The sequence below is a fragment of the Saccoglossus kowalevskii genome, chromosome 12, assembly GCF_978046115.1.
Source record: "Saccoglossus kowalevskii chromosome 12, keSacKowa6.1, whole genome shotgun sequence".
NCBI classification, from domain to species: domain Eukaryota; kingdom Metazoa; phylum Hemichordata; class Enteropneusta; family Harrimaniidae; genus Saccoglossus; species Saccoglossus kowalevskii.
In genome coordinates this window covers 15,780,441-15,798,526 of record NC_140652.1, presented here as the reverse complement: position 1 = coordinate 15,798,526, position 18,086 = coordinate 15,780,441, and the positions used below count along the sequence as shown (strand labels likewise).

Here is an 18,086-nt window from a genome sequence, read left to right as displayed (position 1 = left end):
GGACATAAAATAAATATGGTGAACGTTTTAATTGGCTCTCTTTTGTTCCCTGAGCTCTGGTCTCATACACGGCCCAAACTTTCTATGTTTTACACTACATCGTTCCCCACTTTCACTTGCAAGACAAATCGACTTACTCAGTCTGCCACCAGGAGACAAAAGGGAAGTTTATTGAATGTGTTACAGACAACGTTTCGCAAGAGAAATGGCGTGTTTGACCCTTGACCTGTGCAGCTATAAGAAAAGTCAACAGACAAACATCTGAATGATTCCTTGCTAATGAATATTAATTTCTGCTCTTGCGTGGAAGACGGCATCTGATTGGCTGAAACAAGGTAGTAAGTACGTACGATTCCTTGTGGATCTATGCAGTGTAGTCGCGCTTACTATACATCAACGGGCAGTAAACGCCACTGTAGACCACAAATCAACCCCCGAGTACTAAACTTGTGATGAGTTCTTACTTCGTAAACTCGTTATTCGCGAAATACCAGCCAGGCGATTCGCTGTATCCAAGCGGATTTGAGCTGCCGTCCTGTGCCTATAACAACGGACCTCCAAACGTTGCAAAGAGAAGACCCAATGGATATCCGGGAGCCGCTTACTCGCCCAACGGTACCAGTCCACAGGGCTACTGCGGGGCAGTTACCAACGCAGCCGGGTACGACACAGCCACGAACTACGGCGCCTTGAATCAAAATACGACGTCGATCGCATCGTGGGACTCCCGCTTACAGGGCTACACGACTGCCTGGAGCACGCATTCTAATGATCTGGTGGACGGACTGAAGGACCACTGTTCGCAAATATCGAGTGCCGACAGTATCAACAATGTTATGTCTGCAATGCAGAATCCAACAACTCTCTACCCCTGGGTCAACGCTACAGGTATGTTGCGTTTACTTTTTTTTTTTCATAATTCGCACAAAATGTGAACGCAGACGACAACTTCGTTACAGAAACACGTAGAATAAAATGCTGATCGAAACTACAAGCAGTAGTGCTCGTCGGTGGCTTGGATTTATGAAAGTTTTCAAAAACGACTAAAAGTTATGTAGCCAGGACCATTGCCGGTGAAATACGGATGCGTGTGCGCGGCGAAATAGTAAATAGTAGTTTGAGGGTATTACGTGTGAGTGTGTGTAGTGTGGCTCTTTTATTAGTCCATAAAGGCACACATTAAGGTCAGTGGAGACAAGAATTACAATGTAACCTATGACATCGTTCACAAAAGACTTACAATTAATGAGAAAGCATGTCAAGTGAAGCAGAAGAAAAGAACAAACTTTGCCGGTATCGATCTTAAAAACTCTGAGCAGGAACTAGAACATCCGGAGAAAATTAGGTTTTCGCAGAGTTTCGGGTTGAACGCCGGATTAGGACGTTTATCTACGGGGCGTAGAATCGTTTTACCAATAGAGCAAACCATTTACAGATCGTAGGTTCATGAACTCGGCAAATCGTCACAACGACTCGCGCTGTTTCACGAATTATTGTCGCTGCATTTTTAGAACTCCGACGCAGGTGATTTTGTATCGTCGGTCAAGTTCAAAAGCGTCATACTAAAAGTAGTTCGATTTCGATGTTAGGTTAGTATTAACCCTCAGAAAGCCAAAGTCTATTTTTTCACATTTCAGAAATCAAATCTGCATGTTTTTTTGTTTTTTTTTGTTTTTTTTTGTCATTTTTTTATAAGAACTTGCAGTCAATGAGAAAATATGCCCATTCTTTACAAAAAACAACAACATTATATTAGGTAAAACTATGCCCCACAATGTAGGCTGAATGAAATATAGCGTCCAAAAGGTTTACGATTAGGCGGCACTCCAAAAGCAAGCTCGAGAAGATGAAGTGCAAACAACATTTACATAAGCGGCTCTTTGCAGTATTAGTTAGCCATTAATCGAAAATGAGAATTCGTCAAATTATCATGATTTAGAATACGGTACTAAACTTGTTGAGATCTTTTGTCGCCGCGAGCGGTTGATCAATTCGACCAGTTTCTTCACAAAAAACGAATCGTACTCGTGTTTAATTGTTCGCTCCATGGTAACAATAGACCGGCGTGTTTCGGTGTGTGAAAGCTGAAAGTGCCGAACTAAAACATAGTTCCACGTCCGAGGCGGCAAAACCTGGCACCTAACCTCATACGTAGTTCAGTAGTGTGAAAAATTGGTCTCAGCATTTCCACGAGTCCTGACGTTTTGTTGGTTGTTGAAGTGTCACGAACTACTGACGGCTACGTCACTGTACAAACAAAATCGACGCAAATACATTCACTGGTTTGCTTGGCACACTAGATCATTAATTTGACTTTAACCGTCACATCGAGCTCCAGACAATGTCGCGAGCGTTCTTCTGTTTCACCCTGACTTTTAACCACAAAATACCAGCAATTTAATCTTTAACCCTGTACCGATCGATCAAATTGGAATGGCATGGCCGTTTTCATCTGACCACCAGTCGTCCCGTACGCACGTTGTTCTACTTTGGCGTGCATGCTGGTTCATTTATAAACCATTCGTTAGGGCTGTCCTATCATTACCGGGACTCTCTGAATTTTAATAAATGACATCTACCCTACCGTTGACTGATCTCATTTCTGCGTGCTGGTTGCACCATACGGTTATAGTTATTGCCCGCGTAATGCGTGTTTTCGAACTAATGATGTCGTCTGCTTTTCAACGAATTAAAAAAAAAATCAAATTCGTAAATATTGTTGATACTGCACAATTGTGATTAATTTGTTTTATTTTGACTTAAATTTACATTTTCACTCTGCAAATTTGAGAAATATAACTTCCAGAAATGTGTAAGAAAAATGTTAGCTTAATTTAAGAGAACCGCTTAAATTTATACTCTGAGTTGATTTCTCCTTCCTTGCTCATCAACAATCTAAACATGTTATGGTGCATACATTGGTCAGTTGATAGTACGTCACAGATATGCAAAGTGAGAAAGCATCGTTAAAAATGAAAACAAATACTTTCCGCACAATTAAGAATTTATTTTGAATCTGCGTGAATAGTTGCACAGTAATATAGTTCAAAAATGAATTTCTTTGGTGGATGGGTTGGTGGTGATGGGGGGGGGGTAAGAAAAATGAACAACCGCTGCTAAATTAATTTCCGTCTGCTATTAATTTCAAATATTTTAAAATAATTAATTTTCTGTGAAATTCAGAATCAATTTGAATTGAGCGCGAATAGTTTATATAATATAATATTAACACGACCCCCCAAATGTGCTACTATGGTTCAAAATTTAAACTTCGCACAAATAAACAACCGCAGCGGTGGTTGATTGTCGTCCACCCAAATTCCGACTAATATACTGTGTTGATATGATTGATGACGAGAACTCTATTATGCCAGCGTGCCGGATGGTGGACATTTCCGACTTAATAAATGTTTCAATATTCTTCAAAAAACACTTTGGTCGGACTAATTACAGAGTATCGACAGATGGAACAATGGCCGTTGTAATAATGTTTAAGGAACTCAAAAACGTTAACTTTGCCTTCCCATTCACGCCGTGTCCCTTTGTCCGTGAGACTCGGTTTTGGTTTTTGTAAATAAACGAAGTGTAGGTAATTGGTGATAAAATTGAATTGTGTGAGTGTGCCTAACACGTCATTATGTCGATTGCCAACGGTTATGCCATGGTATATCTATTGTCAACGTGTCCCGTAAAACCAGTTATTTAACTGCGTTTTAAGTTCACGGACATGGCTGGACAAGTTTTGAGTTATTTTACGTGTTAATTTTGGTTTAATTTAGTTGATTTTTCTTATCAGCAAATATAGTGCATATATGTAGTAAAAATACAGCAAAAAACACAATACTGGATGTGTTTAAAATATGTAACGATATACCTATTGCTGACGTTTATGTTACGATATACCAATTATCAACGTTTATGTTACGATATACCTATTATCAACGTTTATGTTACGATATACCGATTATCAACGTTTATGTTACGATATATCTATTATCAACGTTTATGTTACGTTATACCTATTATCAACGTTTATGTTACGATATACCTATCGCTAACGTTTATGTTACGATATACCTATTATCAACGTTTATGTTATGTTTTACCTATTACCAACGTTTATATTACGTTATACCTATTACTAACGTTTATATTACGAGATACCTATTATCAACGTTTATGTTACGATATACCTATTATCAACGTTTATGTTACGATATACCTATTATCAACGTTTATGTTACGTTATACCTATTACCAACGTTTATGTTACGAGATACCTATCGCTAACGTTTATGTTACGATATTCCTATCGCTAACGTTTATGTTACGATATATCTATTATCAACGTTTATGTTACGATACACCTATTATCAACGTTTATGTTACGTTATACCTATTATCAACGTTTATGTTACGACATACCTATTACCAACGTTTATATTACGTTATACCTATCGCTAACGTTTATGTTACGATATATCTATTATCAACGTTTATGTTACGTTATACCTATTACCAACGTTTATGTTACGTTATACCTATTACCAACGTTTATGTTACGATATACCTATCGCCAACGTTTATGTTACGATATATCTATTACCAACGTTTATGTTACGATATACCTATTGCCAACATTTATGTTACGATATACCTATTGCTATATTGCTAACGTTTATGTTACGATATACCTATTACCAACGTTTATGTTACGTTATACCTATTAACAACGTTTATGTTACGTTATATCTATTACCAACCTTTATGTTGCGATATACCTATTACCAACGTTTAATGTTACGATATACTTATTACCAACGTTTATGTTACGATATACATATTATCAACGTTTATGTTATGATATACCTATTATCAACGTTTATGTTACGTTATACCTATTACTAACCTTTATGTTACGATATACCTATTATCAACGTTTATGTTACGATATACCTATTACCAACGTTTATATTACGTTATACCTATTACTAACGTTTATATTACGAGATACCTATTATCAACGTTTATGCTACGATATACATACTATCAATGTTTATGTTACGTTATACCCATTTCAACGTTTATGTTACGATATACCTATTATCAACGTTTATGTTACGTTATACCTATTATCAACGTTTATGTTACGTTATACCTATTTCAACGTTTATGTTACGATATACCTATTATCAACGTTTATGTTACGTTTTACCTATTACCAACGTTTATATTACGTTATACTTATTACTAACGTTTATATTACGAGATACCTATTATCAACGTTTATGTTACGATATACCTATTATCAACGTTTATGTTACGTTATACCTATTATCAACGTTAATGTTACGTTATACCTATTTCAACGTTTATGTTACGATATACCTATTATCAACGTTTATGTTACGATATACCTATTACTAACCTTTATGTTACGATATACCTATTATCAACGTTTATGTTACGTTTTACCTATTACCAACGTTTATATTACGTTATACCTATTACTAACGTTTATATTACGAGATACTTATCATCAACGTTTATGTTACGATATACCTATTATCAACGTTTATGTTACGTTATACCTATTACCAACGTTTATGTTACGATATACCTATTATCAACGTTTATGTTACGTTATACCTATTATCAACGTTTATGTTACGATATATCTATTAATATTAAACAAACATATATATTTAGTCAGGACCTGTGAGCTTTTCAAATTTGCGCAGTAACGCACAAATATTTTAGGCAAACAAAAAATTGTGTCACTACAACTTTTAAACTAATAGTTATATACTGATAGCTTAGCGCACGTACTGTATATTATTAGTGTGTGTGATTAGAATGAAAACGTGCACCCACTGCATTGTGACCTATTGACCTATTGACCTATTGACCTATGGCCTTCTTTCCTCTACAGGTGCACCGGAAGTTCCCAAAAAACGATGCCGCCAAACGTACACCCGATACCAAACTTTGGAACTGGAGAAGGAGTTCCATTACAATCGATACCTGACGAGACGGAGGCGAATCGAACTTTCTCACCTTCTGGGGCTCACTGAAAGACAGATCAAAATATGGTTCCAGAACAGGAGAATGAAATATAAGAAAGAAAGTAAGAAAGATGACGGTGAAAACAGTAACCAAGACAACAACGAGGAAGATGAGAAGGACAGTGAAGATAAATTGAGTGAGACAACAGTTGTTGCCGTGGCAATGAAGGGAGATTCGTTAGAAGAGGACATTGTTCTCAATTTGAAGGTAGAACAAGACTGATTTGAATACAACAGAAAAATTTATTTTGTAACCCCCAAAATCTCAGATGATAAACAAATTTGGGTTACGTTGGAAAAACTACGTGCCAGACGGAACGTCGTCTGTTGCATCAAATCACAGTCAACCCACATTTTGCTACGTCGGACCACACTGGTCGTTACTGATATGATCAGTTGGTTTATTCCCAGTGTGAAATACCACGTATCCTGCTTGTTTTCGTCATTCACATCATTCGAACCAAGTAACCCACCATATCAAACAAACCCGTATCTGAAGTGTGATTCCTCGAATTTTGAAAGATGCGAGCGATAAAAATAGTGCCAGGTCGGCCGGCTGTAGCTGTGGAAGTATTCTGCGATTATGGCGGGCTATGCTACATACAATTTACGGGAGACCATTAAATTTAACTGTCTTCATGATCGAAACACGTAAAAGTGACTTGAGTCAATGAACACGACCAGTGTATCACCAGGCACCTCGTCTTCTCGGTTCATTCACCTACCGAGTCCACTCACGTTATTCGTTTCAGCCCAGAACGAGCCATTTTTATAAACATACAATTCTGCGCACGCTCGGTAAAAATCTGAATCGTTCATCGTCGTTTGTTCACGAGCTGAGCTTTCGCGATAATTGATAACCGAATTACAACGGCGAAGTGTCGCTGGTATTACCCGGCAATCGCAAAGGATTGTGGTATTGTAAAATGGCGTGTTGTACTACTTTGTTATGGGCTAAACATTTTTGTCACTGTGGATGGCTTGAGCGCAGTTAGCTGTAGACCGGACCGACACATGCGGAGACAAGCAATGGATATGAAATGATACACGGGAAAGGCAAGCTGTTCCAACGGAACTATATTCTGGTACGCGAATGAATACATACCACTGACAGAATAAATGGTCCGTTCCCGAGAAGAATTTAACCGACCTTATTACTTTTTAAAATTAATGGCGTTCGGAGAAAAATGTTATCCAATGAACACACGACTACGACATTCAATAAACCATTTGTGGGTTTCTAGCGCGCGTAATATTTTGGCAATTTGTAAGCTTGTCCGATGTCTTTAATCCTGTTCGTACACATTTTCACCAAACAATTCCCCCAATTTAAATCGTCCAGTCGTTGTTCCGCGTCTTGTTTGATATAGAACCCATGTTAAGTATTTAAGCATTTAAAATACATTGTTTACACGCAATTCGAACGCGCGCTTTGCAATTGTGGCGTTTCAAAAGATCTATTTTTGAACGAGTCGCAACTAGCTACGAAACACGATAAACAAGATGGCGGAATTGATGACGTACTCGAGTAAAATCACGTGACACTGAACCCCACAAATGGTCCACGGACGGTAAAATCAACCTTTATCACGTGAAACTGCGTATTGTGATATTGTTTTCATCCAATGTGAAATTTTGTTCATGTGGCTCACAATTAAAAATAGGCGTCAACATATCCAAATTTATGGCGGGAAAAGAATGGCGTTCAAAAGGTTAAATTCCGAACCGTGCCTTCAGAGGTATCAGAAGTTTGACTATTTTAATAATTATAGCCAGATTACGTCATAATATATATCAATTATATATATATATATATATATAAATATACATTTTCCGTCTAGTATTTTTAAATATTTAAAAAAAATTGTTGATATTTAGCATTTTCTAGAAACTAGAAGTTTTTCTCCAGAATTATTTAAATTTTCTTTGTTTATCAAATATAACTTTTTTCCGTCACGGTGCCAGCGTTGGTGCTAATATTACATGAATTTTGTTGCAATTTTCTTAGTAATTATGCTCTATTTTCGGTGTCTCAGGATCTGTGTGTTTATTTCGGAGGAATAAAATGTTTGTTTAAAGGAATATCGATGTACAGAGATTTGTGTTTGTGTGTGTGTGTGTTGAGTGCCGTTACCACTAGTCTTCTGGTTTCGTAACTAGTTGGCGTCGGCTACAGTATCAGCTCCGATTCAGGATCAATGCAAAGACTGTGTCTGATTGGCTGCCCAACCCTAACACCTAACTGTCACACCAATCAGAGAACAGCTTTCATTGTGACAAGATTGGCTACCCAACCCTAACACCTAACTGTCACACCAATCAGAGAACAGCTTTCATTGTGACAAGATTGGCTACCCAATCCTAACACCTAACAGTCAGACCAATCGGAGAGCAGCTAGTTAGTTGACAGATTTTGTTTCGACGCATCATATTTGCCTTTTTTTTTTACCGATTTCAAATATCATTTGTGTAGTTAGTATGTCATCCAATCATAATATTCAATTTTTACTTCAACCTTTTGTTAAATAATTATATTTCGCTGGAGAACAGTTGTAGTTTATTGAATAATAGACACATTTATCGAGCGAACGCATCCACACGCAGGGTCGCCTTAATTTGCATATGATTATGCACCTGTCGTGTGTCACGCGCGAAGGAATACCCGGTCAGGAAATACACGCAGACGATATTGGCTGATCTTGACTTCGGTCTTGCTATTTTTCTCAAACGGGGGGGGGGGCAATAATCATCTAAAACTCTATATTTGTCACCGTCAAGACTGGGTCTAAGTACGGGACTAGTATGTTTGTTAAAAGAATGCACGTACGTCTGGGTTCAATTAGACGGCAACATTTCGAAGGTCTATTTGCCTATGTGATGTTCAAGTTAGTCCCCCCCCCCTCTCTCGCACCAGTGTGTGATTCACACCTCGGGACAAAAGAACAACAGACTGGCAACCTTCGAACGTGCTTTCTCTATTTGAGTGTTTCTGACGGTTTGAAGTCACCGCGTATTTGAATAAATACAAAATATGTATTCATTTATTTGACTGAAAATATCTGGACCAAGTACTGATGTTGCACCCTGGGATTGGAGATGACAATTTACTAGGGTACATATGGAGAGCATTTGGATTCGACCCTGTGCAGGTATCTATGGAATGTTCGATATAAGTCAACATAGCCGTGTTTTAAGATATTCACAGGCCCGGATGTAAGAGGGTAACTAGACGGTAAAATTCGATTAACAGCCTTGATAATCCTAGACACATCCGCGCATATTACCCATCATGCATAGAGTCCAGATGGACCGGATGTATATTTACAATCCAATCATGCAATATATATTTTAGTCAATAAAGTCGCTTAATTCTGCGAACCAGACCACCGCCGATAAAAATGCACCCATCGAATAAATATGCAGGTAAAATTGTACAACTCTATGGGGGAAAGAACGCTCGCCTATAATCATAGCGGCCGAGTGAACTTTTCCCAACCAAAGATCGAATTGGACACGCCTAAACAAAGAGCCATGTTGAAGTTCGGTTGCGACTGAAACTGTTTCTAAACATATTCGATAATAAAGAGAGGCAAGGCAAGTCGTTGCCGTGATAATATTCTTGACACGTCAAACTGCGAGACGGGGCCTTTTCGCGCAAAATTGCGTTCCAGTTTTAATAAGGATGCAGCATAGACGTTGACATCGAAGCGCCCCAGCCCAGTTTACCATGGGTGGAAATGAACTACGACTTGCAAACTTAATCAGACTACTAGTATAAATCAAGGTTGGACACACTATCCGACATAAAATGGCGTCAACTTAACATACAGAAACACGCGCAGTTTATTAGAGTGACTTTGTAATTCACACGGACAACCTCCCTGATCCACCACTAAGCCGCTATAATCACTACTATGGCGTAAACTCTTACTGTAATTAACAGGAAACACACCAACTGCATTTTACTTTGGGGTCAAAAAACTTGATCATGATATTTACGAGTCTTTTTTACGACACGCCAGACGTTTGATTTATTGTCACCCGAATCCGAGTCTAAGAAAATCCTTGATATGTCACGTGGCATGTGCGATAGTGAAAATGGCCGGCGTCCACGTTGTCTCGTGATTTACGACCCCTGATTGGTGAAATGCGAGGAGTAGCTACGACACTTTTATTTCTGCGCTGTGAGATGAAATTAAGAGCACATGTTTTTCTAAACTTAGAACGGGGGCATCTCATTCAATAAGGAATTATCTATAAACTTGGTGGGTTTCTCTGGAAATCAAACTGACATCTGCGCCTAAATAATCACAATGGACAACGTCAGATACAAAATAGAACATACAAAACTGATACACATCACCGGGGGGGAGGGGGGCAGCAACAACCATAACAAGCCATCGTCTCCGAAATAAAAATACTACTTCGAAAGCTAAGTGAAAGAGACAATAATTTTCCCAGTTTTCTTTTCAGCTTCCCTTCCTCAATGATCACCCCTCTCATTTAAGTTCAATAACGGACCTTAGAATACCGACCATTTTTTTTTCAAAGACGTATTTACAATTTGTTTAAAACCAAAGATGGTTCAACATTTATTGAACATCGACAAAATGAATAGAAATGCAACGGTACGTTCTGCAGACGATTAGCAGTCTCACAGGGAAAGTATCGCACGGATTTCCTGTCATCCCGCCATTTTGTGGCGTCCAAGTAAAGATATGTGCGATAACCCCATTTTCTTTTTTAAAAAAAACTTTGAAACGTTTTCTTGCAGCAGTCCAAACACCGTCATATATTACAGTAATTCGGAATGTATACTGCGCTCAAAACATTATTTTAGCGGGAAAGTATCCGATTCGTTGAAGTGGTTAGATAGTGTATAACTACGTTTTTGGCGCGTTGTTTATGAGTGAGCGGGTGACAGTAACGAGGAAGTGTGTCAAGTGGCAGGATGGGTTAAACCGATATGCTCTACGACCGATCGAGAAGCGGGCAAGGGAATAATTGTGGGACATTTAAAGTTAAATAAAAACCTCGTTTAAATCCTTATGGCGTCGTTTTCGCCTGCTAACGAGATAGCGAGTTTGACTGTTAAACGTTTAGAAATTGATCTTCAACAGTGAGCAGAGTTCATTTGGAATTTTAGTGTATTCATGCACGCGTTCAATTTGTAGTTTTGTCATTCAAAAAAATTAATTTCGTAAACGAAATAACATCTTTCCTGAGAATAACTTGAAATTCACATGTTTGATTAATTGCGCGCATGGATACAACTATATTCATTGAGTTAACAGGTGAATACAAACAAGTATATCGTATGAGGTATAAATAAAATACTAGTCCAATATTTTATAATACAAGTTAAAAGTTGACGATTTTGAAGACGGTGGTGCCTTTCTCGTCAATTATTAATGAATCGACTAAGTTGTGTTGTTCCACGCAGGGCGGGTGCCAATGGCATGTCTTTACGATATATAGTTGGCAGTGAGTGTCGCGGTCGACGTTGGACGTGGCGCGAGGATTATTTATCTAAACGTCGAACAGTCAATGGTTACTATATTATATAATGTACTAAAATGCAATCTCGCTCGTCGGCTGACTTTGTTAGATGTTGTGACAGTTGTGCGTGTACGGTCGGTGACAGCGTCTTGCCGTCTGTCGTTGAGCTTAAACAAAACGACATGTTTGAAGCCCGAGGGTCTGAAGTACATTTTACCCGCACATTGTCGGTTAAACGATGAAGTTGCACGAGGCATTGTAGTCAGTAGACAATTCAATATCGGCAGCCGCCCGTGTAGTGCTTAAAAAGACTGCAAGGCAGTTATATGCGAACGCGCGCCGCCATTTTGCTTACGTCATAGCCTCTACGATGGCGACACCGAAAGACGCGGAGGGGGGGGGGGGGGCATTATCTACTGTATGTGTTGAGTACAGTTTTACACAATTACAAAAACATGTGTGAGAGTGAAATCTGGCGCATGCCATCAAAATAAAAGCGAAGTTAGAATCAGCACTATCAAGGCTTCAGGGGAAAACCCCAACATGGCCGTAAAAAAGTCGACGAGATTTACGATCATCCTTGGACACAACATAAAAATGTCACTCACTTACGGCGTAATAAGCGATGGGAAATCCCAGTCAGATGTTGTGATTTTGAGGGAAGTTACAAAATACGTTTGAGGAGAAATATTTTTTTTTCCGACTTCGAGATGGGGATGATGGGAATTATCAACGAAAGTTAGTGTTGTGCGGTTAATAGCCGCAGTCTAAAACGATTTTATTTTTTAACTTTATCAGGGAAAATTTTAATCCATTTTCTGTCCTGAAATTAGAAGGCCCAGGCACTGTTCATGTTTCGCGTATACTTGTGGCGTCTGGGGTGAGAAAGTTGCCATGGTGTTTAGAGCACTATAAAGCCGAGTCTACTGAATCCTAGCCTACATCTTGCATATACCAGAATTTGAGCTTTTCGACCAACCAATTATGTTTTTTTTTTTTTAAATAATGGAAATCCGACATTTGTAGTTCGAGTAGATTCAAGTAAGTGCAATTTGTGTCCATCCTCGTTCACAACAAGTTGTGCTATAATCACAAAAAAGTGTCCAAAACATGACATTTATACCACAACTAGGCAATTCTGATATGAGGTAGCCGTAATGCTGAAAAAATGCGTTATTTAGTTCAAATTGTTGGTAGCGTGACATGAGCATGTGAGTAACCACCGAGCAAGTGGAACTTACGAGGTTGCAAGTTGATGACATAATCAAAAGAATATGCCACCATGACGCACCGGGAACCCGCAGGTGGTGTCTCGCGTCATCCGTAGCAGATATAAGTAACGTATTGGGTATCAATTTAACATCGTCACAACTAAACTCGGAATTATAGTTCTCGATGGCACAGTGGTTGCATCTGAAAGGTTTCGGCTGGTTTCCCGGAGCCGCCTGGTTACTTAGAAGCATAACTAAGAAAAGACTACTCTACCTTGAAAACACGCGATATTGGTTTGACAGGTTTGCACGCGCATTTGTAATTAGTATCGATACAAAACGCCAGGACAGAGAGAGAATGCAATGACATATGTGCGGAATTGTCGCCTGAAACAGACAATATTTCAAAAACGAACGAACAATAACATCTATCTAGCAGTGAAACTTAATTTTTACATTGCATAACTTTATAACACGGTGAGTTTTCAAAATCACAAATCAAGTTAAATTACCGATTGTTTTTTTGAACATCTTTAAGTGTGTTTGATATTCTATTTTGTTAAATAGTAGAATAAAAATAAATAAAATAAAAGCGTTGTTTTCACTCATTCACAACGCTTGTGTGTGTGTGTGTGTATGTGTGTGTGTGTGTGTGTGTGTGTGTGTGTGTGTGTGTGTGTGTGTGTGTGTGTGTGTGTGTGTGTGCATTTCAAATTGCCCGTACGTAAACCAAGCCCTATTTGTTGTTCAAGTTAAAATCACTCTTTTATTTTGCATTAAATAACGTTAAACCGTTTCATTATTTAAAATTTTTAAATAAATTTTTCTCACTTTACAACGAAAACAATCATTTTAAGGAAAATATGCTCGCAATTCCGATGTCTTAATTGAAATCATAAAACGTTGTCTAGAATTGTAATGAATACCGCAAATTATCGGCCTATGTGTTACGAAGGGGGCATAATTTTGTCCGTCGAACGAATTACTCCACAAAAAATATTTGTCAATTTAAGAGGGAAATGTTATTATCACGCAGACACAACGTCAGGAAAGTTAGAAAACATCCATTAGAACCTGCAGGTTAATTGAGAGCGATTGGAGAACAGGAAACGAGGGGGAAATTTGAAGTAGTTTCGATCTATATTAACAGCAAGTGAAGGGAAATCAGTGACGTCATCGATATGAATTAATGATAAGGGTCGTGGAGAGTACAGGAAAGAGGTTTTACATGGTGGGACTGGGTTGATGACGTCACTATCCTGGGATAACCGGGGAACGATGAATGGAGTCGAGGTGATGGGAGGATGTTGCCATGAGACGGTGGTTATAGAACGAACGGTACAATCATGCCTTAAAATCGCGGTGGTCGTCGCGCAGCGCATGTTCGAATTTCATGTAAATAAACAATGTATTTTACACGTGTTGTATACGTCGCTATGAGTCCCATATCGAACAGGACGCGGCACGACGACTGCCGCCCTTTCATAACGCCTGTCTGGTGTGCGTTATCTGAACTAAACTGCTGTTAGTGAGTTGGCTGCAAACTGGGACGCCTAACATTGAGGAGGCTGTGAAATAAAGAGTTCTGTCTGGGTTCGAGGAACTTTTTGGACTGAGATGAGTGATATCAGGTGGTACGAAAGGGGCTGGTAGACTATTGTGGGTCCATGCTAACAGGATGAGGTGCTTGGTGTGTTTCTGGGCTGAGATGGGTGGTATGCAAGGAACTGGTAGACTATTGTGGATCCAGACTGACTGGGTGTGGTGCTTGGTGTGTTTCTGGGCTGAAGTGGGTGGTATGAAAAGAACTGGTAGACTACTGAGGGTCCCTTCTGATTGAAGGAGGCGATTCGTGTGTTTCTGGGCTGGGTGGGTAGTATGGCAGGAACTGGTAGACTATTGTGGATCCAGAGTGACTGGGTGAGGTGCTTGGTGTGTTTCTGGGCTGAGATGGGTGGTATGAAAGGAACTGGTAGACTATTGTGGATCCAGACTGACTGGATGAGGTGTTTGGTGTGTTTCTGGGCTGAGATGGGTGGTATGCAAGGAACTGGTAGGCTATTGTGGATCCAGACTGACTGGATGAGGTGCATGGTGTGTTTCTGGGCTGAGATGGGTGGTATGAAAGGAACTGGTAGACTATTGTGGATCCAGACTGACTGGATGATGTGCTTGGTGTGTTTCTGGGCTGAGATGGGTGGTATGAAAGAGATTGGTAGACTATTGTAGGTTGCGACTGACTGGATGGGGTGCTTGGTGTGTTTCTGGGCTGAGATGGGTGGTATGACAGAGATTGGTAGACTATTGTAGGTTGAGACTGACTGGATGAGGTGCTTGGTGTGTTTCTGGGCTGAGATGGGTAGTATGACAGAGATTGGTAGACTATTGTAGGTTGAGTCTGACTGGATGAGGTGCTTGGTGTGTTTCTGGGCTGAGATGGATGGTATGAAAGAGATTGGTAGACTATTGTGGATCCAGACTGACTAGATGAGGTGCTTGGTGTGTTTCTGGGCTGAGATGGATGGTATGACAGAGATTGGTAGACTATTGTAGGTTGAGACTGACTGGATGAGGTGATTGGTGAGAGTCTGGACTGGAATGGCTGGTATGAAAAAGACTGATAGACTATTGTAGGTTGAGACTGACTGGATGAGGTGCTTGGTGTGTTTCTGGGCTGAGATGGGTGGTATGACAGAGATTGGTAGACTATTGTAGATCCAGACTGACTGGATGAGGTGCTTGGTGTGTTTCTGGGCTGAGATGGGTGGTATGACAGAGATTGGTAGACTATTGTAGATCCAGACTGACTGGATGAGGTGCTTGGTGTGTTTCTGGGCTGAGATGGATGGTATGAAAGAGATTGGTAGACTATTGTAGGTTGAGACTGACTGGATGAGGTGCTTGGTGTGTTTCTGGGCTGAGGTGAGTAGTATAAAAGAGATTGGTAGACTATTGTAGGTTGAGACTGACTGGATGAGGTGATTGGTGAGTTTCTGGGCTGAGATGGGTGGTATGTCAGAGATTGGTAGACTATTGTAGGTTGAGACTGACTGGATGAGGTGCTTGGTGTGTTTCTGGGCTGAGATGGATGGTATGAAAGAGATTGGTAGACTATTGTGGATCCAGACTGACTAGATGAGGTGCTTGGTGTGTTTCTGGGCTGAGATGGGTGGTATGACAGAGATTGGTAGACTATTGTAGGTTGAGACTGACTGGATGAGGTGCTTGGTGTGTTTCCGGGCTGAGATGGGTGGTATGACAGAGATTGGTAGACAATTGTAGGTTGCGACTGACTGTATGAGGTGCTTGGTGTGTTTCTGGGCTGAGATGGGTGGTATGACAGAGATTGGTAGACTATTGTAGGTTGAGACTGACTGGATGAGGTGCTTGGTGTGTTTCTGGGCTGAGATGGGTAGTATGACAGAGATTGGTAGACTATTGTAGGTTGAGTCTGAGTGGATGAGGTGCTTGGTGTGTTTCTGGGCTGAGATGGATGGTATGAAAGAGATTGGTAGACTATTGTGGATCCAGACTGACTAGATGAGGTGCTTGGTGTGTTTCTGGGCTGAGATGGATGGTATGTCAGAGATTGGTAGACTATTGTAGATCCAGACTGACTGGATGAGGTGCTTGGTGTGTTTCTGGGCTGAGATGGGTGGTATGACAGAGATTGGTAGACTATTGTAGGTTGAGACTGACTGGATGAGGTGCTTGGTGTGTTTCTGGGCTGAGATGGATGGTATGAAAGAGATTGGTAGACTATTGTGGATCCAGACTGACTAGATGAGGTGCTTGGTGTGTTTCTGGGCTGAGATGGGTGGTATGACAGAGATTGGTAGACTATTGTAGGTTGAGACTGACTGGATGAGGTGCTTGGTGTGTTTCCGGGCTGAGATGGGTGGTATGACAGAGATTGGTAGACTATTGTAGGTTGCGACTGACTGGATGAGGTGCTTGGTGTGTTTCTGGGCTGAGATGGATGGTATGAAAGAGATTGGTAGACTATTGTGGATCCAGACTGACTAGATGAGGTGCTTGGTGTGTTTCTGGGCTGAGATGGATGGTATGTCAGAGATTGGTAGACTATTGTAGATCCAGACTGACTGGATGAGGTGCTTGGTGTGTTTCTGGGCTGAGATGGGTGGTATGACAGAGATTGGTAGACTATTGTAGATCCAGGCTGACTGGATGAGGTGCTTGGTGTGTTTCTGGGCTGAGATGGGTGGTATGACAGAGATTGGTAGACTATTGTAGATCCAGACTGACTGGATGACGTGCTTGGTGTGTTTCTGGGCTGAGATGGGTGGTATGACAGAGATTGGTAGACTATTGTAGATCCAGACTGACTGGATGAGGTGCTTGGTGTGTTTCTGGGCTGAGATGGATGGTATGAAAGAGATTGGTAGACTATTGTAGGTTGAGACTGGCTGGATGAGGTGCTTGGTGTGTTTCTGGGCTGAGGTGAGTAGTATAAAAGAGATTGGTAGACTATTGTAGGTTGAGACTGACTGGATGAGGTGATTGGTGAGTTTCTGGGCTGAGATGGGTGGTATGACAGAGATTGGTAGACTATTGTAGGTTGAGACTGACTGGATGAGGTGCTTGGTGTGTTTCCGGGCTGAGATGGGTGGTATGACAGAGATTGGTAGACTATTGTAGGTTGCGACTGACTGGATGAGGTGCTTGGTGTGTTTCTGGGCTGAGATGGATGGTATGAAAGAGATTGGTAGACTATTGTGGATCCAGACTGACTAGATGAGGTGCTTGGTGTGTTTCTGGGCTGAGATGGATGGTATGTCAGAGATTGGTAGACTATTGTAGATCCAGACTGACTGGATGAGGTGCTTGGTGTGTTTCTGGGCTGAGATGGGTGGTATGACAGAGATTGGTAGACTATTGTAGATCCAGACTGACTGGATGAGGTGCTTGGTGTGTTTCTGGGCTGAGATGGGTGGTATGACAGAGATTGGTAGACTATTGTAGATCCAGACTGACTGGATGACGTGCTTGGTGTGTTTCTGGGCTGAGATGGGTGGTATGACAGAGATTGGTAGACTATTGTAGATCCAGACTGACTGGATGAGGTGCTTGGTGTGTTTCTGGGCTGAGATGGATGGTATGAAAGAGATTGGTAGACTATTGTAGGTTGAGACTGGCTGGATGAGGTGCTTGGTGTGTTTCTGGGCTGAGGTGAGTAGTATAAAAGAGATTGGTAGACTATTGTAGGTTGAGACTGACTGGATGAGGTGATTGGTGAGTTTCTGGGCTGAGATGGGTGGTATGACAGAGATTGGTAGACTATTGTAGGTTG

The 18,086-nt window shown here is 40.5% G+C and overlaps 1 protein-coding gene across 1 annotated transcript; it reads left to right on the top strand.

The window, feature by feature from the left end:
- The first annotated feature begins 376 nt into the window (after window positions 1-376).
- Window positions 377-8,147, top strand: hox7 (homeobox 7). Its single transcript, NM_001164908.1, is given in 2 exon segments — window positions 377-888; window positions 5,933-8,147. Coding segments are annotated over 2 exon segments (792 nt in total). The 5' UTR covers window positions 377-452; the 3' UTR covers window positions 6,289-8,147.
- The last annotated feature ends 9,939 nt before the right edge of the window (window positions 8,148-18,086 follow it).